Genomic DNA, 24,891 nt, shown 5'->3' with positions numbered 1-24,891 from the left:
GAAGGACTGAGGGGGTTTGACGCACAAGCGTGTCGGGAACGAAAAGGATGGAGGTGGGGGAGGAGAGGCCATGTCAGGTTCGCTGCACTAGTACGTTCGCACGTAACGGGGTGTGCAAGCACTGCAAGCAGGTCACAGCAGCCAGCCGGGGGGGGGGGGGTTTCGTATTGGGAGGCTGGTGGGCGCTCGGCCGGCCACTGGCCTTGCGCGGGGGTGCGAGTTGGTGGTGGTGTTGTGGGGGAGGGAAGCCTCGCTTGGAGGTCTCTCCTCTGGGCTCCCTGTGGAATGTTTCTTGTCTCCATGTCTCTTCTTCTTGTTACTGCTGCTACTCGCAAAGCCCATCGATCTGCCTCCGATTTGTCTGGGATTTAGTGGAAGCTTGCTCTTGTCAGCTCAAGGATTAGAGTGGAGTGTGATGTGACTATAGATTGTCTCGTTCCTTCTCTCCCTCTCTCTCGTTACCGGTGCTTACTCGAAATCTTTGAGCTATAGTTAAGGTGGTGAAATGCGGTAGGTTTATATATAGATTATTTTTCTCTCTGTGGTTTAGTGGAAGCTTACTGTTGGTAACTCAAACCTTTGAGCTTCGGTTAAGGCAATCCAATCTCTCTCTAGGTGTGTGAGTGTGGGGAATGCAGTGGTCATCAAACACGAGGATGAGGGAAGTCCTGCTTGATCGAGTGCATGGCAATGGGAAGGAGAAGAAGGAGAAAAGGACTACTCGCTGCAACCCAATACTGACCAAAGTTCAAGTTCATCGTGTTCCGTTTATTGTGGCTAACGTGCAGTGCATGCGGAGCATATCTTATTGTTGTTGCCTCAGGACAAGTCGACAGAGGAGAAGGCCAGACTCTGCTTGTGCTTAATCTGATCGAGTCAAGGAAAAGTGCGAGAGGAAACAATCTACTTGGGTTGTGGTGGTGTCACGTAGAACACAAGTGGAAGAGTAATCCACACGTTTATCCACTTTAAGAATCAAACGCATTCATTTCATGCAATCGAAACAAGTGCAACTACGGTGACTGTGTTTGTTTCATTCTTCGTTTCGGTGTCGTTGTCCATTCTTATATGGAACATAGGAGCAGGAATTTGGCACCCTCATCTGCCTAATCTGGAGGAAAGAGAGCTGTTCTTGTTTTCGGAGATTTATCCTTCGATTAAATGGAAGGTAATATAAGTGAAAAATTAAAAAAATGAAGGTTAGAAGGAATTTGGCTTCACGGAAATGAAGTAGGAATGGAATGAGCAAATCACCAAGAACAAGATCTCCTCTGGGGCACTGGAGCATCATAGCTTACTCCACCTTCCTTCCTGCTCGAGGCATAGAAGAGCATTTATTTATGTTGCTGCAATGCTCATGGAACCGATGTGATCTTGCAAGTTTCCAGTTGGGATGTAAGAAGGAAGAATAGAGACTGGGTCTGAATTAGTGTTGGCAATGAAAAAGTTGACGCATGTGTTGTTGAACTAGACGAAATCAGCTGCATCAATTCTGCTTCCTTTTCTGCCGAGATCATCGTAGTCACCGATCCGCCTGCAGGTTCGTATATAAATCTAAAAAAAGCCAAAACCAGCATCTTGTCTTGTCTTCTCTCTCTCTCTCTCTCTCTCTCTCTAATAATGCGGCATAAGTCCATGGTCAGGCATAATTAATTTGTTCCCATGATCCTTCCATCACCTCATCTAAAAGAATGGAAAGGTCGTACCGGTGTTTTGGTGGCTCAGATTCTGCAGTAACGCGGAAACGCAACGCAGAGGAAGGAAACCCAGCTGCAATCACAAAGCTTGCGGCAGCAAGTAATCCATCATCACATGCATCACTGTCAGATGGAATATTTAATGATAAGCATCCGAGGTGGCTCTTCCGCCAGGATCTTAATAATATCAAGTGGATAGATAGCATCCAGTTTCGATCTGATAGTTCATTGCAGGTTGCATGAGGAATTCCGCAGTAGCACGATTCCGGGAAGATCTCTTTTGGGGTACAGAATACGTGGGAGGATCTGCTTGATGGCTTCCCGTCGACAAGACCGTGACTGCGCGCGCAAAACCATGGGAGTGCAATTCCAGCCCACAATATTGTTCTCACCAACCATTGCAATACCACCCAGCACGCTACTCCCTCGCTCTCTCTCTCTCTCTCTCTCTCTCTCCAATTTTTATCCTTCTTTCGTCCTCCCATCCCTAACTCTTTTGTCGTGTGGTCCTTCTTACGAGACGCACAAGGAGACAACGTCCAGAAAAGGCCAAGAGTGGAGACTCTGCAGGCTCTTCTCCTCTACGGGTTTTGGTTTGTGTTATGCGGTGAAAAGTAAGTAGGTCACGGTTTCTGCTGTTCGAGTCGTGCAATCGAACAGTCAAATAGAGAGAGAGAGAGAGAGGTAAGTAGATTCGCGTCTACCGTCGTGGTTGCTGGGGGAACTGGTGTCAGCAGAGAGCTACCGTAGACGACCTGGGGCGGATGCCGGTTTCGTGGGTTGAATCGTGGCAAAGCGAACAAAAAGGGGGCGAAGGAGACATCGCCGCGGAGAGCGGCCGGCACCGGCACGTGATCATGTGACCTTCGTAGATGGGTGGTGGCTCTTATGACCGCATCCTTGTTGCTCCCTTCGCGCCATATTGCGTCCTTGCGCTGGCTGAGTCGGCTCCGTGATGCAAACCGACTCGGATCAAATGAGACCAGCTAAAAAAGAAATTTAGGCTACGCCAAAAAGGATCAAACAGAATGCCGAGAAGTAGAAGAATGGCCGAATTATACCAACACGGCTTCTGACAATCGACTGTCGTGCCCGCTGGAATCGTCTACCTGCTCCACCTTTTCCAGTGGAATTTCACGAAAACCTTCACTCTTCAGGCATGACCCTAGGTCGATGGTGCACAGTATTGTCTCCCCAAACACAAACAGGCACATCCACAACACCACCATAGTTCTGTTTTACACGAGCAGCAGAGAGGGCCAAGTTGACCAACTTGTTCTACATACACTTCAACAAAAAAAAAAATAAAAGGGGGTCTTAAGTTGTTAAGAGTAGAAAACTACAAGAAGCAAAAGCACATAATACGGAGTCCAAAGTCCAAAACTCGCGCACCAAACATACAAAGCTAATTTGACTGCAAACCAGCTACTCAACTGACCACCTGGTTCAATAATAAAATCAGATAACTGAATCTACCTAGCATAGCCATTTGCACGACGCCCATAGCCTGCTGCTGCTCTCTCTGGGCTTCTGTCATAGTAAGGTGACCTGGATCGCTCTCTTCTAGACCTACTATCATAGTACCCTGAATAATCATGGCCACCACGATAAGGTGACCTTCTTGGAGATCTAGGATAACCACCACCATAGTCATCACGGCCGTAGCCTCCGTGGTATCTTCCACGATCACTTCGGTGACCTGCACCAGGGGCATCAGAAGCAAAGTTCAGGGGAAGAAACATAACAAAGTAGTGTGAATGATACTTTAAAAGGTCCAAATATTCAATTGCCAGAAGGCAGTAACCAGTCAAGATTACAGTTTAACAATTCCAGACAGAAAAGAAAAAAAAAAAAAAAAACTTACTATCTCGTGTGCTAATCACACCAAGGTACTTTCCAGGAGTAGGAGTTCGTGCGCGTCCCCTCCTTGACTGATAAGAAACAAGGAATGGTGTAACTTTTTTACATGTGCACAAAAGGAGAACGGTGAAATATATGTCGCTGAGAACAATAAACATAAAGAAAGAAGAATATCACAGTCAAATTATCAGTAGGTCAAAAACCTATTTAAGCATTAAAGACTAGGAAAACACAAATAAGAAGTCATGACAAGTAGCCTTAGTTGAATGCTACAAATGAGGTACCATTAAGTCCAACTATGAGTTGGTAATGCCCGTTGATTAGTTGTTGTTGTTGTGAGAGTTGAAGATGAATGCTGATGTTGTTTAGTTGGAAATTTTTGCTATGTTAAGTTGATCTGATGATGCATGGAAAACTGTTAGGCTGGCCATTCATCAAGCTGTATGAGTTAAGGTGGAACTCATCATCTTTGATTGCTGCCAAAATATCTGACCCAATGTCTTCTGAATGTAACCAAAAACACCTTCAAGTTAAGGAAAGAACAGGCAAACATGCCAAAGTTAAAGAAAGGAAGGCAATATGCCTTGCACATAAATATCAGTGCAGCAATGTAGCAGTTGTACCTTCTCCACTGTTATGTACCGTCCTTCTAGAATTGACTGATTGAGATATTTGATACAACGGTCTGCATCTTCGGCGGCGTCCATGGTCACAAATGCAAAACCACGGGAGACACGTGTCCGAGGTTCGACAACCAGGTGACATCCAACAACCTACCAAAATAAAAAATCTTGAGGACCACTTAAACACATACGAAAAATATTTAGCAGAAACTGACCTTTCCCTCCCTAGAGAAGTGATCCTCCAACTCCCTTTCTGTAACCCTGGATGATAAGCCTGTTACATAAAGAGTATTTCCAGGATTGACTGCTTCATTCCTGGGATCACATAATTCAAACAGTGACAAGAAAAAACCCTCAGAAATCAAACATCATATTTAACAAATTACTAATTAATAGACTTAGCAAATCAAAGAGGAGAAAGAACCTGCCGCGACTTCTGGATCGCGACCTTGTTCGGATTCTGGGCCGAGGGGACCGAGATCTGGACCGGGATAAACCCCTAGATTGAGATCTTGATTTAGGGCGGCCCTTGTATGGAGATGGGGACCGAGTGTACCTGAAAATGCACTAGGTAAGCAAAGTTTCACAAACTGAAAAAAGTTAAAAATGTTAGAGTTCTTAAAGCGTTTGTTCTGAGTTTCTGATGCATCTAAGCTGATAAGCAATATTAAAAAAGCAATATTAAAAAGGTTACCAAACTAAGAAAGGACACCCATCACAACAAAGCATCATGTTAAAATTCAGTTGAAGAGTCTAGTGATTATCACAGTGATTGCTTCTAACTGTTCACTAAATCTAAACCCTCATCAAAGAATTAAATATATAGGATGGTTCATAGCCATGCCTAGAAAGCTTTGCAAAAAGTTATATTTATTAGCAGAAAAGTAAACTGAATAAGTAAGCTGTGGTGTAATGTGTCAGGCAAAGTGCACGATTGTTAACTACAACTAATAAATAAACAAGTCAAGTATGCTATATAAAGCAAGAAATCACGTTTGATAATCAAAGATAACATATAACCATGGGTTGTCATCATCACTTTCAGGTACTTTTTGTGTACGGTTGTCAATCTACACCCAACATCCACAAGGATGGCTAATATAACAGATTTCTCTTGCTAAAAGAGGACCACCCATAGCATTTCATTGGTTGCTAACAAGTGATGCATTCAAATGCTTGGGGCACTCATGTTCATCAAATCAGGGACCAATTAGCAGGACAATAAAAAAAATTTACAACCTAAGATGAAAAACTCGGAAGGATAACATCCATGAAATATCAAATTTTGGTGATCAAAGATGTCAGAAAGGTCTCTCTATTCTCTGCAAGTCAAATCTAATGACACCATATCCCAAGATTTTGAGCATCAAAAATTGGTACAAGGCTGTTGCTGTTATTCAATAATGAATTCATCATTTAGATTTTTCTAAGAAAGAAGAGCAACTTTTGACATATAATTCATGTTAAAATTCTTTAGATATAATCTTTAGCATGTGACAAAATTAATAACTTTATCAAACTAAATTCTTTCTCCCTCACTCTTTCCTCTATCCTATTTGCAACAAAGCATATCAGAGCAGAAGACCATATAAATGATAGATCTTGAGGATCTCTATAGGAAGATCTAATCAAGGAGGTGAGAAACAGGAACCACTAAGAACCAATCCAAATGAGTGATGAAATTGCTAGCAAGTGGGTGCCCTTATATAGATTCTTGGATTCAGGCCTTCCAACTCTCCTTGTCTGGACATTCAATCTTCTCTTCCTAGAGTTGAAAATCATTAAAAGCTACAAAATAAAAGGTGGTGGTTCAAAAATAAAGTATTAAACTGAAACCCCTCATTCATTCTCCTTTGAGTTCTCAGATTAAAAAAAAAAAATCAGAAAACCTTATCATATAACTGGAAACAGTATTCTCCAGAAGCTTCACTACCTTCTTCTAGCATCCGTTGTAGTTCTCAAATGAATGATTGGAATGAAATACCTTGCTAGCGGAAAAAAAATCATAAGACGTAGAGAAGACTATTTGCTTCAAAAAACATAATATTCCAGGATAAGACGAAATTATGTTGGCAAACCAATTAACATTAATTTAACAAGGAACTGCTTGATGGCTTAGAATTAAACATGTAATTGCCTGCATTTGTTATCTCAATTGCAACTGCAATGTGGTTTGCAGTTACTACTTGAGCCCCCTAAACTGCATTTCCACATGCAACCCACCTGCATGTGGAACTGCAAGCTGGTTGAAACTTGAGAGCCATCACTCCCATCACCCAAAATGAAGCTTGGAAGATGATATTAAAGCACTGACAGGATAGTTAAATATTAAGGTGGAAGGAAAAACATCCATATCCGTTGATATTGTTTGTATCATGAGGAAATGACTTTGTTTAATTTCATTCTCATAGAAATTCCAAACGTTATGTTCTTTGTGATGTTATTACAAACACAAGTACAACCATGTTACTTGGAGAAACATAATTATTGTTCAAACAAAAGGTATATGCTCAGGGAACACATGACATCATTATATCAAGACACTAACCAAGAATTTAAACCAAACAAGTTCCAGAAATATTGGTTTTTTAGTGTGATGCTAATGTATTTCCCTCAAGAAAAAAACTTTTGTCTTATCATAAGTACAAAAGCAAAATATGCTATGAATTTGGTTATGAATTGTGGGCAAGTCGTCAACTGTAGCTGAAATATGCACATCAACGGAATGAATGAAAATTAAGACCATAAAACTAAATCTCCAAAATGGCTAAATCTTTGTAAAACCATGGGAGTTTAATGAATCCAAGCTAATTGAGAATTTTTCTCCAAGATCCACAGTTCAACCCTCATGGCACCATATGAAATTCCAACATTTACTAGAGGATAGCTGATGCAAAGATATCATCATTAATAATTTATTTAAGTGGTTCGGTAATATCTCAATCTTTGACATTCTAGTTATATATGGAGTCTTAGTGAGATTTATGTTCCAGATATTTTAGTTTTGCATTTTGGAGTATCCATGCTTATAAGGTTATCTAACGTCAGTTTGAAGACCTGCTTTTACTCATCCTGCATAGGGGCACTTGCAGATTGCCACTTGCATAGGGGCACCAACACAAGAAAGAGGGGAGGAGGAAAAGGAAGAAGATAGAAAAGAAGGGAGGAGAGGAAGAGGAGACAGGATCAAGGGAAGGAAAGAATAATGATCACCTGTGACTTTGAGTGAAGCCACAAGAATTCATGAATTCCTTCATGGTTTTTTTCTTTTTAGTAACAAATAAACTGAAAAGTTTCCATGCATAAGAGCAATTGATGTAACCCATCCTATAAGTTATGGAATGCAATTCCCACATCCAAGTTCATGGGAAGCAAAGATAATTAACTTGGGTTATACTTCATTCAAAGTTTCAAATCACTCCCTAAGGGTGACCTCAATAAACTCTACACTTCAGAGCTACTCCAAAATTTTTCCAACTAAAGCTCGGACAAAAATTATAGAATGCAAAAAGATGCTTGAAATTACAGATAACATCACAAGCAATACACCAGAATTAAAGATTCACATCAGCCTTTCTTAACTCCACAAACTAGACCTACGTACAGCATACGTTGGGAGGCAATATTTGCATTATTGACAATAAAAAGTTATTACATTACACACAATAAAAAATTAAGTGATGTCAAATTAGCACTCAGCAATAATTATTCATAGACACTATTAGTCATACATCGACAGATTGCTCGTCCAATCAAAACTAGACCGAAACCCATTTTTGGTTGAAGCACAAACTATGGATGAATCACAACCCCATTACTAGTCATACATTGACAGATTTCTAGTCCAATCAAAACTAGACTGAAACCCACTTTTGGTTGAAAGACGAATCATGGATGAATCACAACCCTATAGCTAAAATCCATAACAAGATTCAAACACACGAGTGAACAAACTCAACCCAAAAACGAAGTGTTACCAGAAAAGTGGTCTGATCCATTCAGCATCACTCAGATACATGAAACAAACCAAGACCACACAACACACAATGGTCCTCCAATTATCCCATTTTTAATAACATGGAGAAACTTACAATTACCTAACCAGTGCTAGAAAAATTACCATCAATGACAACTACAGAATTATGAGTTCTATCAATTCTAAGAAACAATAAAAGAAATTTCAATGTGCAACACGTTTACTCCAACAAGAACAGTATTTCTTCTTCAATATTGAAAACTTCTAATATTTTCCATCATATACCAGGCACTTGTCGGATTCCACTTCATAGCAATTGGATATTGGGTGATAATGTTATCTTGCACATCCACTTTCCCTTAAAAAGTGATAAACATCATCAGCTAATCTAATGCCTCTCACTCTCTCGCACCCACCTCCAACTCCTCAACTACATCTCTTGGAGTTGACATAATTCAAGAACTCATGGTTTTTCATCACATTTCTTGATCGAAACGCCCCTAAAAAGCCAACACCGCAAGATCCATAAAAAAGAGGCAAACCACCAGAAGTACGTGAAGCCCAGGCAAGTAATAGCTATCAGATAGCCGGTCAACCCAGATCATAGCACGATTCGAAACAAAAACCAGAAGGATAAGAAAAAGAACATGATCGACGACGAATATGAGCTCGACGACCGAAAGTTTTACCTCCTGCGTGGAGAATCCACCTACAAATGAAACAAAGACATAGAAGGGAAAAGGGGGTAAGCAAGATGCGAAAGAAGGAAAGACCAGAAACGAGAGAGAGAGAGAGAGAGAGAGAGAGAGAGAGCGCACCATTTCGAGGGACGGAAAAGACGAGTCGTGGCGCGAGGTGAAGCACTTGCGAGCGGGCTAGGGTTTCCTGGTTCTTTCTCGGTGGAGGAAAGAGGAGGAGGAAGTCGTCGGTGACTCGGGTGGTCATTTATATAGTCCCCATTGGGTTGCAACAGGATCCGACACAATTGATCCATTAGCCGAACCCGACCGGGTCGCTGCTTAATCGGATCCTAATCGGGGATAAAAACCGGATCCAAGTCAAAGTCAATCCAAAACCAATCCGATATGAGTCCTATTTGTTTAGGTGGACGCAGCGTTGTTGTCATCAACAAAGGCCCACATTTTTGTTGGTCCCACTTGTCGCGTACGTGTGAGAGAACACGTCGCCCGTGATAATTGCCGGGTTGATTAAATGAGTTTATAATAAAATATTTTTTTTATCTCTCCTATCTTCTCACACCATTAATAATAATTATTTCATATTTTCTAATTATAACATGTATAAATCTTCTTAGTATATTGTTGATGATACTTCTTTCTAGTGAGTAATCTCTATCAATATTAGCATCAACACTATAGTTTGAAAAGGTTACTTGTGTCACAGAGACAGGAGGGAAGAACTCAGTCACAACAAAGTTCAAGAGGCAACAACATCATACACGTAGCAAGTAATCGGTATATCCTTTGAGACAAAACAGAGCATAATCTGTAGAAATTGGCATCTGAATAATCTCAACAGGGACAGATGAGAACATTCCCAGAATCTTTGAAATCCTTCAGCCATCACCAGTCATGGTGTTCATTTTAGATAATATAGCAGTTGCAATCTACAAAAGAACTGTTGCCCTTGTATGTTCAAACCATTGGAGTTTGTCTAACAGTTTCAGCCAAAAGATCAAAAGGAGAGTAGACAGATAGCATACAAGTTTAATTCTACAAAAATTAGTACCGGTTAGTGAGCGTACAAGGAGAAGGCCATCATCACAAACCAGATTCGGCAGAAGCAGGAATGCTTCGGGAGCGCCGATAAGATTGCAAAGAGTTGGTAGGAAGATGCTTCTTTGTCTTCAAGCTCAAGCTTCTCAGGTTCTCAGCAAGCAAAGAATGATAGCATGAGGGGTCAGATGCACGGGTGTATATTTTGTGGGTACTACGGAGATTTTGCGACTTCTTTTCTGTCAGATCACCCCTTACAATCTTGCCCGACATATCTCTCGTTAGTTTCTTCTCACTTGTTAGTTTCTTGATGTTAGTTGGTTCATCATCGTCTGTCCAATAACCATTTTCCTGGCTGTCTTGCATGGCCAAGTCCTCGAACTCTTCATCGGACTTGGTTGAACCCTCGTCAACAGAGCCTTCAAGCTGGAAAAGGCAAAACAGAAAATAAGTAATAGCCACATCCGCAAGGCAGGTGTTGTTTCTTGGCAGTCATATAGCCAAAGAATCAAGGTAAGGATAAATAAGGGATGTTTTCAGGCAATGCTATTTTGCCTGCTGTAGTCTAATTGTCTTAGCAAACAGCACAAAGACCGGAAAAATACAAGTGGAGATTCAACTTTTATGCCGTCACAGTGACCATGAGCCAATGGACAATTTTTTGCTCTCAGCTACAAGATATTGACTTGTGAAAATGCACACTAGATACTGATAACCTTGTGTAATTTATAAATTCAGAAGCCCAAACACAAGGATAAGGTATTGACTTGTGAAAATGCTCACTAGAATTTGGACCAGTCATACATAATTACTCGAGTCATATTTCATTTTTTGATTAGATATTAATCACCTCGTGTAATTTATAAATTCATTTAGAAAAGGATTCATAATTAGCCACTAATATGTATAATCAACTTTGCTCCGAGAAACAAGGGTAGAATTTATGTTATTAACTGAAACAGCAAAAAAATTGTAATCAGATCTGTATGCCATTATTTTAGTATAGTTAGTATCCTCATTTGGTGATCGGGTACAACTTTCTTTTCTTCAGTGTCATCTACCGCCTAATATATAAAAAATAGGATTTTGCAACATCCTTTGACCAAAGTTTCATTTTCTTACCTCTTCAGCAATGTCATTCTTGTCGACATCACTTTGATCATCATTACTTTCCTCCTCAGCTTCCTCTTCACTGTCGGGCACCGATATGTCATCCTTGTGCTACACAGAACAAGGGTAAGGCCAAGCCAGCTAAAAGGCATGAAAAAAAAAAAGTAATGGAAGAGGTAAATAATTCCTTACGATGAATGAATCCAAATCCTATATCAAGATATAGTATAGTTCTTTTTATTTCAGTAAAGCAAAAACTTATCTACTTTTAACATGAATTCACTATACAGTTATATGCATCCTGCAGATAAGATCTAAAGTCTATTCCATCATGTGACAATGCTGTGACTTCAGGTGGTTAAGAAAAGGGCGTATCAGAACCAACCAAATGTATCCTAAGCCATTATGACATGCTAGGTGAAGTTTGTCTGAAATGGATGAAACATCATTGAAATACATATAGCTAGCTGCCATCAATCAAAACACTCCCACATTATCATACTCATCTTTTATCATCCTGAAAATGGATGATCCTTTACCTAAGCATCTTCGTAGACCATCCAGGGTTTAGCTAAGCTCGTAAACTTTATTCACTGCAATGTTTTATTTTATAGAATTTTCACATGATCCAAGATCATCACCTTAAATATGCTTTGATACATTGCCAAAGGTTGCCATTCTTATTTCATAACACCTGGGATAGACAACAAATCAACATCACCGGTTGCATCATTGTGGCTCTCACGATTAATTTGGCTGTAAACTGAAATGTGAAGAATCTACGAGGCAATTTTGCACATGCTGATCAAAATTTCTGTGTTGCTAAGTGCTAACTATATCTTATGTAACAGCATGTTATAAAACCAATGTCCAAAAAACATGTCTACAGAATACAAAATGTTGTCAAAGAAAACTACTAAACAAACATATTAGTAAAAGGACAGAAAATTGCCCAATCTTCTCAAAGTGCTACATCAAGACCTGGATAACAAAGCAAATCAAAAGGCTTAAAGAAGTTCATAGAGTGGAAATGTGAAGACCAAACCAAAAAACAACCAAGTTCAAATCAATCAATCAACAAATAACAAGGCATGAATTTAATCATAATTAGTTGCTAGTATTTATCTTCATTTTACATATTTTCGATACTTCAAAAAAGTTAGCAACTAATAACATTAGAACATAAGACATTATAGGCATACAAAATTTTGTCAGCTGATCAACATAATTTTAAGTAGGCAACTTGAAGGACATGTGCAACATCCCAGAAAATGAGAATAAAAGAATAAGTACCTCTTTCGCAGGTCCTTCTGATAACCTCGGAGAGCTACAACGAGAAGAGAAATATCTGCTACCAGTGTCAATGCAGTCAGCCTTGGAATCATCAATGCTTCCAGTGTGACTGGTGCCACCGGCATCACTAGGCCAAGCACTGATCCCAAAAGTACCAAACTGGAGATTCACTTCCTCTGCCTTCCCTACCTGTAAGGGACCATATATGGTTAAACAGTTCTTTCCTACATTTCCAGACATGATTTTACCATCGGCAGATTCCACAGGCCAAGCCTTGGCAACAGAACCATCAGTGTTAAATAGAGCCATTAGATGTCTCGAGGACCCCTGTCTCTGAATCAACTTAAACATTCCCTTAGAGCCCATTGAGTTGGCAGTGCATTGTTTCCTGTATTCTTCATTTATTATAGGCACTGTGTTTGTCGTAGAGTCATACAGCTCCTCTCCCACCAATCGCCTGCGTAGGCAGCTGAAGACTGTCGCATGAATTAGTGCCACACTCCGGTCAACATTTGTATTATTTATTTTGGGCACTAAATGTTTGTTGGCACGGTTGCTGAGATATTCTTGAATCGTTCTGATATTTCTAATGTACTTTACATATTTATTCCTTGCAGGATCCAAAGTCATGTATTTTGCACGTACAGCAAACCTTTCAACGTGCTTGTCCTCATTTGCGATATAGATCATGAATGGTACAACAGACGGATGTTTCTTCATTAAGCCCATCTAGCAAACAAAGTTAAACAAATCATAAAAAATGAAGAGAATAATGAACTAAAAATTCTGCAATGGCAAAAGAGAATCTTTTGTAGAAAGATCAGAAAAAAAATTCAGATAGATCAATTAAAAATTAAGTATCTCATAATGTAAAAAAGTATCTGTTTTTAGATGGAATGATAAAAACTAATCTTGATACCACTTCAGTGATCTGTCTTGAGATAACAATATCCTCGTAAGCACTTGACTTTTCAAATAAAATTCTTTAAGTACTACATGCTTGTGTCTCGAGGGGAAAAAAGTAACTCTACCCTTGTTCATATACGCACCACAAAATTAAGGCTCAAATGAACACCCTCAACTACAGCAGATTCTTTCCTGTCTTCCCATGAAAAAATGAGCCGATCAAGGCTATCAATGACCATTTCACTCTGTGCTTTATACCCCTCAATAGCCATTTGCTTTTTACCAATTTTCTCAGCCTCACCAGATGTGTCTAAGAGTTGGTCATCATGCTGTTGATTTGAAGGACCATCAAGTTCTTGCTTAGGCAATGAGTGAGGAGGAGCAGCCAGCTTTTTTGCTTTTCTTTTGGCCTTTGCTTGTGCAACTGCCACAGGATCTAAGCATTCTCCAGCATGATAGGTTGAAGCCCAAAGGAGAGGATTTTGTTTTTCATCAACAAAGCTCCTCATCATATGGCGTATTGAATCAGTCGAAATCACAGTAGTGATGCCCAGTCTGCTTCCCTGTAACAATATATTGTATGCAACATTACAAATTTTGATAAAGCAGTAACCATTGGCAACATATGCTAACCAGTAGAGACTATGGAGTTCTCAATCTTTTTCCATTGTCTATGTTGGTTTATGACATGCAAACAGGAGAAATTTATTGACTGTAGTGTACGCTGATAAAAATTACCTAATCCAGAAAACATACACTAAAAAAGGACTATCATATAGAGCACACACATTAATCTAACACCGCTATACAAACAAGAAACTAAAAAGAAGGCATCCTCCAGTGACAACCAAATTTTTGTTCCTAGCCTGTCATTTTGACTATAATATCAATATTGATTTCATAGACAACAAATTTCTTTCCGAAAATATACTCACATGGGGATAGAAAAAAAAAACATAAGCATCATTATCTGTGCAAAACCTTGCTGAAAAGGACCAAAGGACAACTAGACTTATACGAGTGCTGCACAATGAACCATGATTTATACCAACGATCACTGCACCACATTAACCAATGCAGTGTATGAGCAGTCGATTCAGATTTTAAACAAAAGCAATAAGTAAATAAGAACAAATATGTCAGAAATATCAATAGCAAAAATGAAACTAATTATATTTTCTTCAAAATTTTCCTATGTATATATATACATATCTGTACACACCAAAGAAGGGGCAGACAATGACCATAAGCAGATCAAATGCATTTATAATAACACAAACTATTCTGCAAGTTTAAGGTTTAATTACCAGCAAGGCTGAAAGAGTCGACTTGCCACACCCACTTGTACCACATAAAAGAATTGTGACTGATTCCTTTCTTTCCCGGATTCTAAAGAGGAATATAAGATGAGAAGCTTTAGATTATCAAAAATGCAAAAGAGAAGTTGAAATTGCTAGGAGAAAAGAGCTAAAGCAAATTAAACATTATGCTGCAAATGCAAAAAATTCCTGTAACTAATACTTGACATGGGTGAAGAACAAAGTTACAAAGAAACTTTTAGATGGCTACGGTATCCATCTTCCATAAATTCATTAAAGAAACTCTAAAATTATATACCTGTCATCGTAGCAAAATTGAGATACAAATATTCTATTTGCAGAAGTTCACAAAAGGCAGTCGAATTCCTAGGACGATGCAAAATAGTTGGACCTTTATGGCCATGTTGTTGTTGTTGTAGTTGTAATAGTCCAATTCTTAGGATGCTTTTATACTACCATTCCCCACTCATGCAGAAACCTACAAGAACTGTTTTCCCCCTGTCTGCCTGAATGTGATCAACTTAATAGAGTGCGTGTAATATGTTCGACATAGATATTAATTATGTTTGCAACACAGTAGGGGAAATTGTTTGCATAAAATTACAAGACACTCCACTAACTACTGACAGGTTCTGAAAATTACATCCCTACCCAGCCTCATTCCCTTGTTAAAGCTGATCAAACCCAACCCAACTGTGCTGATTTGTTGCCAATCCAGTTTGAAACTGCCATCCCTACTTCTTTGTCCTGATTCTTAGACGGTCGATGACTAGTGGTGGCTTGTAGTCCTTGAAACATGGCTGAAGCTTGGGGGAATGTTCCTATGTGTCCGTCCACAATGTGCCAAACTGAACAACCCCGCAACTAGAAATGGAACTTCAGTGTTCATCACTTTCAATGAACTTGGCCTTACATAGAAAGGAGTTATCAGGTAGGACATCAGCTATACTTTGAAAAGTCACGATACTAGATGACCACATCATATACAGAGACTTGCAGTGAATATCCATTTACTCGAAGAAATCTTTGGCATGTGATCATAATAATTAATCAATCCTAAAGAAAGTATGCATCATTGGAAAGGATATGAAGCAGAAGCAGTATTCAACTTACAAATGATGTTTCCTGCTACAGAAAAGTAATTATTCACATAACTTATTGCAAGTGAAATAAAACTCCATTTATGTCAAATCATCCAGCAAAATATGTAAGTTCCCCCAAGTATTCTACCGAGTAAAGAGAAAGTGCTACCTGCATGCCAAAACCAAGTCTGTTCTTTGATTTGGTCCAACATACTTGTATTCGGAGAGTGCATCACAAACAAGATTCAGGAAAGTGTCTCTTGTAACGAAAGCAGTTGTTTGCCTCTTGTACAGTTCAAATGGGATTGAGCTTCTAGTCTCTACATTTCCTTTAGATGACTGAAGGTTCGCCTCCCTAAGGTTCAAGGGTTCAGCTTGGATACTTCCGTCCCACAAACCTGATACTGACGTCCCAGCAGCATCAGGACGTGAACCATCAGCTGAGCATTTGCTTTGAACAATTTCATATGCCCTTCGACTTATCTGCGCAGAATAATACAAAACTTGTTCCATGAGCCAAATTTTCGTTTATGGTTAATCAAAAGAAAATTTTGACAGCCAAAGTTTTCTTTTTCATTACTCTGCAAAGATTCGTCTACTTTTGTAATTGGATTTTAGCCAAAGAAGTGAAGAAAAGGGATATCTTAACGTAGCAGCAGATTAATCCATCTCTAGGATCTGATACCGATCCTAGAATGAACATACCGATAAATAATGCCCCAACATAAAATCAGTACCTGCAAAGTACCACAGGATTTGATACTACAATATTGTTAGAAATCAAAACATCAAAGAGAGGCATCAGATCGGCAACAAAGAGGGGAAAGAAGCAAGGAGCTGGGTCAAGAAACCTTGTAAGCATGGCGAGGCTTGCATCCGATGAGCTGCAGGGTGCTCTGAAGCACGGGCCGCGTGTAGCGAAACGACCCACCGCCCCTCCCGTCCTCTCCCTCGTTCACCACGACTATATAAATCAGCTTCGGAGACTCCGCAACCACCATCGAACGACCAAAGCTTCCAACTTTCACTTCTCAGACCCAAGCAATTCCCTCGTCCCACGTCCAGAGACCGATTCCGGGGCCTCGATCCGTGTCCAAACACAGAACTAGGGGCGATCGGAGAAAGGGCAACCGCAGATCGGAACGGGGGATACCGAAGCGGCTAAAGATCGGTACAGGGCTAGAAGCCTTTTAACCGCCATTCCCGCTGCTTACCAGATCCGACACGATCACGCCTTCCCATCTGTCCCTCTCTCTCTCTCTCTCTCTCTCTCCTGTCTTCGTCTGGAAGCAACGCGTCTGCCGCTTGCGGCCGCGCACGGGAAATGTGTGGCGAGTGACGTGACGCCCGCATTCAACGGTTGTGATGGAACTGGTCAAGCATTTTGAACCGTACAGATACGCGTAATATTTGGTAGTGTGTGAAGTGCATCTATTCTCTTAATGCGGAACATATCTTTCTCGTATTAAGACCTAATGCATCTCTATTCTCTTAGCTACGATACCTAATATGTACATATGTACATATTTTTCGTAAAATGTATTGTATGACAAATAGATGCAAGTAGTAAGATAAGGATGATGCCAAGAACATGAGATGCAACAAAAAATACGATTCCCTCGTCGAGAAATCAAGTCAAATTTGAGTCGAATCATTCAACATTCAAATTGGGTTTGCAGTCCATTAAAAACCGTTCTGCAAACAAGTCAATGTAACACCGCAGCCATCTTATGGTCAAACTGGTCAACTTTCCTAGCAACCCCTTGGACAAGGCAAAGAATGACAAACCCCAAAGCAAGAGAGACCAAATTACTCTAAAGAACAAGGAAATGCTAAGATAGATAGAGAGGATGAACAGTAGAAGTATCGTAATAGTATGAGAGAGAGAGAGAGAGAGAGAGCAAAAAGTAATACATACAAAATAAAGATTCTATGGATGACACACGAGTAACTATTTTCTGCATAAAACGTGCTAAAATAAAGCAAGCTAAAACATGACATATATATCACTGAGGACATGATCATGGAAGTCAGGTTGAGGCTTCATCTACTACAAGACATGGCATGGGAGTCATCAAGAAGAAGGGGCGAGAGAGTTAGCAGGCAGGTTGATCCCACCCCCTCTCAGCGAGAGGGCGGGGCCTCGGTGCGAGCTGGCCCTGCTAGCCAGGTTGGGGTCGAGGAAGACGACAATGACCGTGATGTCATCGTGGAAGTGGCGACGGACCCCACGATCGATCTTCTTGAGGTCGGAGTATCTCATCTCTCGTTTCTTTGCTGCTTCCTGAAGCACGGCTTTGATGAGCCGCCGAGCACTTCCCTGCAGGAGTTCATGCAGATCACACTAAAATGTCACCAAAATGTAATACAAAAAGCATTGTGATAGAAACTTGCATCATGAATAAGAAGACAACCATGCATTATATAACTCGATGGCATAGATTAGTAGTATCAGAAACAACCAAGAAATGGGTGAAGATGTACAAGTATGTTTATATACTACAACACATTCTTGCCAAGAGAACCTCTTCCACATTCTTTATATTTATCTACTACAACACACTCTCAAAAGTAATAAATCCGGTATATGGGCATTTCCGATGTAAATTGGCAAAGATCGGAGAGGCATTGGCTGATCATGGTGTGGACCAGCTGGATTGGATTGGGATCAGATGATGCAAGTGGACCTTCTCTTTCCCACTAATTGGGTTTTCCCTGATTCCTCCAAGAATCATATAAAGTTATTTAAGGCTAAAGCAACTCTATCTAAATGATGAAACTGTTTCCAGTTACAACACAATGAACCAGTTCATAATTTAATTCTACTCACTGAATTTGTATCATTCAATGCGTCCTAAACCCTCCAACTCCCACATTAATGACATTTGCTGGTCAAATATTATTATCATGTACAAGCATCCAATATATTAACTATTATTCATTTATCATTAGTTCTATAATCTGAATGGATGTTAATTTAATCAGATAAAGTAAAAAATATACAGCAAAATTAGATGACTTTAATAAATAGGTAAAGTTAAGACTTCAACCTTAAAGCCAAATCATCATAATTCAACATGAATGTATCTCCGTATGAATAGAAAAAAAAAATGCTAATATAGTTTTGAGATAGAGAACATACACTGCGAGGGTTATTATGAACAATATCCACAGCTTCTTGGTTGTTGAGATGCTCCCATAGCCCATCAGATGCAAATATAAGAAATTGATCTTGTGGTTGAAGTGGTTGTACAGAAATTGATGGTTCTGAGCTGAGTAAAGGCTTTTTGAAAGGTTCACGAAGTCGAAACTTGGGATACAAGGGTTCACGGTTAAATTCTGCCTTCTTAAGGTATACATCACCAATTGATCTAGAAACCTACAGAGGGTGAAGGAATGCATTTAACACTGATAGTCTACAACATAATACTTACATGATAATTGCATAACAAAAACTGATGTGCAAACAAAAGGTTAAGAGCAAGTTTATGTGTAAAGAATCTTGGGACCACAGGTAAACTAGCAAAAGTCATGCTATAAATGATCAGCAACACAGTTCATAATTCACTTGACAAGTTATTCAATACCCTAATCTTGCAAATCTAGAGCACTTACAAACCCATCATCTATAGACATGGCGAATCCAAATACTATGGGAAAATTGTGAGAATGCAAGAAGAGCACAGTCAAACATGAGGTTAAAACCAAGCCAAGGGTGTAGAATTTAACAGCTTTAGGACATGTATCAAGTAAATGAAGAAAAAAGATGAAAAATGAAAAAGAAACAACACTGTATAAAACCATTGTTTCATTTTAGTCATTAGAATTGAAATATGGCTTGGGCCTTTCTTTCAAAAAAATGTAAAAATAATTCATAAATATTGATTAAGATGCAATGACATCTAAGAACTATATGTGTAGGTTTTAGGTAGTATTACATCATAATGAGTGATCCATATATGACACTAAAGCAAAACATCCAAAAACAAATACCAGTCATTAATATTGACATAACAAGTTTTGAGGGAAAAAAAGAATTCCAAATTTTCACATTTCATCTACATGAAAAATTATATACTGAAGTAACATGCTGAAACTCAGGTAAATTGCAATTTGAAGCCAAACAAGAAAGGAGAGAACTTCTATTTTCGTACTTGCACAATTTGTTATAAGGTTGTCAGTGCTCATGAAAATTCAGCAAACTTGCATGCTTAACAAGATAAAAAATATGGCTACATCTTAAGATCAACAGCCCAAGTTAGTGAATAATGAACTCAACGTAAGTTTCACAATGAATCTGAAATCCACCAAAACAAGGTAGATTGAGAAAATTTTTGCAGGTAAACCTTTAAGAGGGAAATATTAGCAACAAGTCCACCAAGATAATGAAAGGAAGTAAAAAAATAAACAAAACCCAGCCAGATAATCCTTCACAAGCAGTTTTCATCAGTTTTATAAAAGATGGATGAGATCACTGAAACTGAAAGAATCGAGGCAGAATCAATGAAAGCAACCACAACTGGTTGAAACAGATGGCTTGCTGTCTACTTTGAATAACCAAAACTCCAAGTTAGAAATGTGTCAACTGGGATGGGGGTGTCTAGTGAAATGAACCTGATTGAGGTGGTCTGATCACTGATGTAATTAAAACGAAGTCATCGAGGAGAAAAAATGATAGAAAATTTGTCAAGACTGTCAAATTACAGCCAAGGACCCACTAATGTTCTCCAATACATTTCATTCCATATCAATGAGATCAGCTGAACATAGATTTCCATATAAGACATTTCATAGACATTTGCCGCAGATGCAATTTTGATCTACAATGGTTACCTAAAATCTTCAGTCAAAACATTATTATTGACTGGAAAAAAGGATCTTGTTCCTCAAATTGTTTAAGGTGAAAGAAAAAGCAAAAGCTTCAATTTAAACAAATTTGGAGGGCAGCATACTACATGTTCATCTTAGAAAGGAATCACTTCTACAATGTTTGCACTTTTATAAGGAGAAAATGAACAACCAATAAATTAGGTAACGACTCCGAAAATTCATAGGTTCGGAAAAGCATAACCAGTAAACCTACGGGACATAAGATAGTGAAAAGTTGTCCTGAAAAAAAGTAGAATATAACCCTCTTATATCCATGCCAACTATGTTATAGCTGCAATAGACATCCAAGTGTTTCAGTTCATCTAAACACAAAAAGTATAGCAGCTTTACTAAAAAATAAAATCATGTAGCATACTTATCCCCTCTCCTGATGAAACAAGTTTGCAGCTTGGTGATATATCTAAAGTCATTGCATTTTTCCAAATGCTAAACTAATATCTAAAGTCCATCAGAAATACTGTATCAATGTCTATAACTACATTATTCGAAATTCAAATACCTAATTTCTGCTAATATAGAAGGTTTATTTAATGCTTTGACAAAGAATACAACAAGACCAGGATGATTCACTGCTTAACGATCATTTCTTGAGCATGAAGAAGAGTGGTCTGAATGCATGATGTGTCGTAGAGTGCAAGCAAAAATAACATGCTTTCAAAGTATTATAAAGGGCCTCTCCAAAATATTCTTACAAGCATGAAAATGAAAAATCTGAGAAGCACACTTGATGAGTGCCTAAAACAATTATAGAAGATAAAGGTTATGCTTTAAGCACCTGGATTAGGCCCTTCACACGCCAAACATTATGCTTCAAAACAACAATTTGTTTATCTTCTGGGTGCATCGACTGCAACTCTTGTCTCACAGACTCAATTCCAGCATTATGTTCTGCCGACAACTGGACAGCCAGAACTTCTCCTGTTGCTTTAACAAGTTTCCCAAGAACAACACGGGAGTCCCCGAGATTAGCCGTGTACAGCATGCCACCACAGATAACACCAACTAGACAGCAGGAGCCAACAGCTGCAATCTGCGGATTAGTAGGCCATTGATTGGTGACTAGAGATACAAAACCTTCTTCTGTAGCTTGGAATGCCTTTCGTATTACATCCGCTGACATGGACTGCTGTTCAGTTGCAAATCCTGCAACATGCATTTTTCTCATACATATACTAATTAAAACAGAAAAACTTATTGTAGTCTGAACTATGCTGTGTCATATTTTAAATTTGTCACAAAGTGAAAGAAGAGACTATATTTTTGGAGTTTTAAAAGCTTTCCTGAAACAGCATAAGTTGAGCTAATGAAAAATAAGTTAAAATCCAACACTTGTGCGAGATGGCAGGTATCATTAATAGCAACAAGGTGGAGGGCAAAGAACATGTAAGCTCCACAGGAGTTTCAAAATAAAAACTAAAAAGTTATATTACATCTCAAGGATGGCCTCCAACTCCCCATTTAATCCAAAAAATTGCAAGACATTTGGTTTCCTAAATTAAGAGAATAACTTTCCATCCTAGTGAACTTTGTGTGCCAATTTACCAAGTTAGTAGCTTAACAAAAGGAATCAAAGGGAAGTTGCAAGGTATAAGCAAGCAATTTTCAAGAAAGGAGCATACTCTTAAGATGCTGAAAAAGATGATTGTTGATATAGCGGGATGTTTCCGGACCGCCATGACCATCATACACACCAACAAAGGTGCCATATGGCCCGGAATCAAGCAAACTCAGTGGTCCAGACTCGATCTGGCTCTGGTCCTCAAGCAAGCTGTTTGCTTGGACCACAGCCATGGAGAACTCCCCATTAGTGTGCTGTCCACTGTCCTTATACCATAGAAGCCCATCATGCCGGCCTACAGCATCAGAACCCGTGTGGACATATCGATCTGATGGCAGCCAGCAGGCTCTCAGTAGGTTCATCAACGCTGCTAACATCCCTCATCTCATCCACGATCTCCTTTGAATTCTTGACATCTATCCTAAATCATCTGACATCCAACAGGCAAACAGTCCAATTATCCTCCCTGAAACATAGGAATTCGCATAAGCCACATAAACTACGGGATAAAATGATAACAAAGAAGCAGCAACTACATACATTAATGGAAGACCATAAAAAATCCATCTTTTGTTTCCCGAAGAAAGCTAGAAATTTTATTGCAAGAAATAGAAAAACAAGCTTGAAAGTTACTCTTTGACTTATCGATTCCTTATCTAAAAAGGGATGAATCCGCAAAATTTGGGCATTCATTATGCCACACAAATCCAGAGACAGAAACCAAAACCAAAAGAAAAACACACATATTACCTCCTATACAAAGGCGAAGCCAAAGAAAAAGGTCCCAGAATCAGAAATCAATCACCCTTTCATGCACGGGATGTAATAACCACATCATCTTCTCACTAATCGTGAGAAGCGCATCTTTTCAACAATCCCGTCCGCCTCTTCTAAAGAAATCCGCCCGTCAGAATCATTCCAAACCCAACGCATTGCAACGAGAGGGCGATCAGAAAAAAAGGGGAAAAGGGCACCTTTAGATCGGAATTCTCTCCAAATCTTAGGCTATCGGTTGCCCGGTGACCTCAGATCTGGGGGACGCGGGAGAGGGTTGAACTTCTTATAAGGGTTTGGGAACTAAAAGATGAAGAGATGGGAGGACCGGGTTCAGCTTACCAAGCAGCGGACTCCGAGAAAAGGAGGCTCCTTTTTTTTGTCTCTCCGAGAGGGTTAGCAGACAAAACCCATTAAATACCAACTCGAGAGACGCCAACGCCAGCGAGGCAGAGACGCAGCCATGGGCTCCACCACCTCCACCTCCACCACCACGACCGCGCCCGGAAGAGAGCTATTTGGGGAAGAGAGTGTCTGATGATTGCGGGAGACTCGATAGAGAGCGAGGGGGCGAAGGGGATGAGTTATATGTCATTTTCTCACAATCACCCCTAACCATACTGCAATTTACTTCATAACCCCATCGAGGGACGTATTTTGTGTATTAGTAGAAGATTAAGGAGCCTTTTTGTTGTTCTCTAATCTTGTGTGGTTATTACTTATTAGGCGGTTGCTTGTAATGATGGCATGTTCAAATTCGCTTTGGTCAACATCACGTAGTCAACATGTTCTTCTCCTCTCGAACATTTCATATTTATTGTAAGCCTTTCCGACGATAATATCACAAAAAATACATTACGATCTAAGATGATGACATGACATCAATATCTTATTATGTGATTACATAAAGATACGAGCTAGCTTGACTCATGAGGAAGATGTCGAAACATTACAGCTCAAAATTTCCTCAACAAAAGACAAAGCATGATGCTGCTGCTGCATGATGAACATGGTGGTTCATTGCCTTCTTCCTCGATGACACCTTCCGAAGCTCATGTCACTCTCCGGGTGGATAAAGACACAGCCAAGCAAAAAGAGGTCAGGTCGTGGCCTTCCCCTGTGAGGCCCCTCCACCCTTTTGTTTCCTCGAGCTTCAGTGCCTAATCTGTCACCGGAAGGCCGAGCTGTACCCAAAGCCATTGAATAATAATAGTGCGAGGGCTCCACATGCTGTCACCCTGCACCTGTCGCTGTGAGGAAGGGATGGATGAATGGATGGATGGATGGATAAGCCCATGAGGTCACAGTGGAGATGCGCCTCCTCCACGGGCAGAATGGCTTGGAATTGGATGGAGGTGGTGATGATGATGGAAGGAAGAGATGAGGTGTGTCTCCTCCTCCTCCTCCTCCTCCTCCTGCTTCTTTTCAGCTTTGCGATGGTGGAAACGGAGCTGCAAGAACAATCGCTGCCATCTCTCTGGAAGATGTGAAACTACTAGTAATTGTATGATTCTGATGAGTACTCGTCGTGGTCATGTATCGGTCATTAGACACTGTCTGCATCATTCCTGCTGTTCTGACTGTTGAAGATGACTCGAACAGTTCATCTTCCTACCTTTCCTTGCATCAACACATATTAGCTCGACTGTGCTCATATATCTGATGGCAGGTTTCTTTATTCTTGGACAGAGCCATATAAATCTTTCATGTAATGGAGATAAGGATGATTCAGTTCATCGTGTGCATCACTTCTGTAGTTGGTAATAGAAAAGTGAAATGTTCTCTTGGGAAAGAGAGAACAAAATGGAGATTGAGAGGCCACTTCGACTCATATCCAAATCTAATCGATGATCAATATTTGGATCGAAGTAGTGTTATCTGACTAGACTTCATCACCTTCAAGTTCTTTAGCATCTTTATTGGCTCATTGTTTTACCAATCCCAGTTCAACATATCAACACACACAGTCGTTCATTGCCTCATCGATCATAACAGGAGACCAGAACGGAGAACAGAGACACAGACGACGACGACGACAACAACATCTCGAGAGGCCAAAGAGGTGAT

At 39.8% G+C, this 24,891-nt stretch overlaps 3 protein-coding genes across 8 annotated transcripts; all 3 read right to left on the bottom strand.

Moving 5' to 3' along the window:
- Positions 1-2,910: 2,910 nt before the first annotated feature.
- Positions 2,911-9,103, bottom strand: LOC135616653 (serine/arginine-rich splicing factor SR45a-like). Its single transcript, XM_065116063.1, has 7 exons — positions 8,975-9,103; positions 8,846-8,865; positions 4,605-4,736; positions 4,396-4,495; positions 4,181-4,330; positions 3,562-3,628; positions 2,911-3,396 (listed from the first exon to the last, which is right to left on the bottom strand). Exons 1-7 carry the CDS (start codon positions 8,975-8,977, stop codon positions 3,170-3,172), a joined length of 699 nt encoding a protein of 232 aa, XP_064972135.1. The 5' UTR covers positions 8,978-9,103; the 3' UTR covers positions 2,911-3,169.
- A 628-nt stretch (positions 9,104-9,731) lies between these two features.
- LOC103990697 (P-loop NTPase domain-containing protein LPA1) lies at positions 9,732-16,907 on the bottom strand. Its single transcript, XM_009409928.3, has 7 exons — positions 16,454-16,907; positions 15,772-16,085; positions 14,509-14,590; positions 13,345-13,764; positions 12,296-13,024; positions 11,015-11,113; positions 9,732-10,318 (listed from the first exon to the last, which is right to left on the bottom strand). Exons 1-7 carry the CDS (start codon positions 16,601-16,603, stop codon positions 9,938-9,940), a joined length of 2,175 nt encoding a protein of 724 aa, XP_009408203.2. The 5' UTR covers positions 16,604-16,907; the 3' UTR covers positions 9,732-9,937.
- A 591-nt stretch (positions 16,908-17,498) lies between these two features.
- LOC135581746 (probable protein phosphatase 2C 60) lies at positions 17,499-23,358 on the bottom strand. Of its 6 annotated transcripts, XM_065116054.1 has the most exons (6): positions 23,025-23,160; positions 22,801-22,940; positions 22,112-22,516; positions 21,268-21,635; positions 18,745-18,981; positions 17,499-17,922 (listed from the first exon to the last, which is right to left on the bottom strand). In XM_065116054.1, the coding sequence occupies exons 3-6, from the start codon at positions 22,425-22,427 to the stop codon at positions 17,677-17,679; spliced, it is 1,167 nt and encodes a 388-aa protein (XP_064972126.1). In that variant the 5' UTR covers positions 22,428-22,516; positions 22,801-22,940; positions 23,025-23,160; the 3' UTR covers positions 17,499-17,676. The 6 variants fall into 6 exon arrangements, with proteins under 6 accessions (XP_064972126.1, XP_064972132.1, XP_064972128.1 ...); XM_065116060.1 differs by lacking the exons at positions 22,801-22,940; positions 23,025-23,160 and adding an exon at positions 23,167-23,358; XM_065116056.1 differs by lacking the exons at positions 22,801-22,940; positions 23,025-23,160 and adding an exon at positions 23,167-23,357 and having other exon boundaries at positions 22,112-22,480.
- Positions 23,359-24,891: the final 1,533 nt, after the last annotated feature.

This window comes from Musa acuminata, chromosome BXJ2-7 (genome assembly GCF_036884655.1).
Source record: "Musa acuminata AAA Group cultivar baxijiao chromosome BXJ2-7, Cavendish_Baxijiao_AAA, whole genome shotgun sequence".
Classification (NCBI taxonomy): Eukaryota; Viridiplantae; Streptophyta; class Magnoliopsida; order Zingiberales; family Musaceae; genus Musa; species Musa acuminata.
This window is presented reverse-complemented; position numbering and strand designations above follow the sequence as displayed.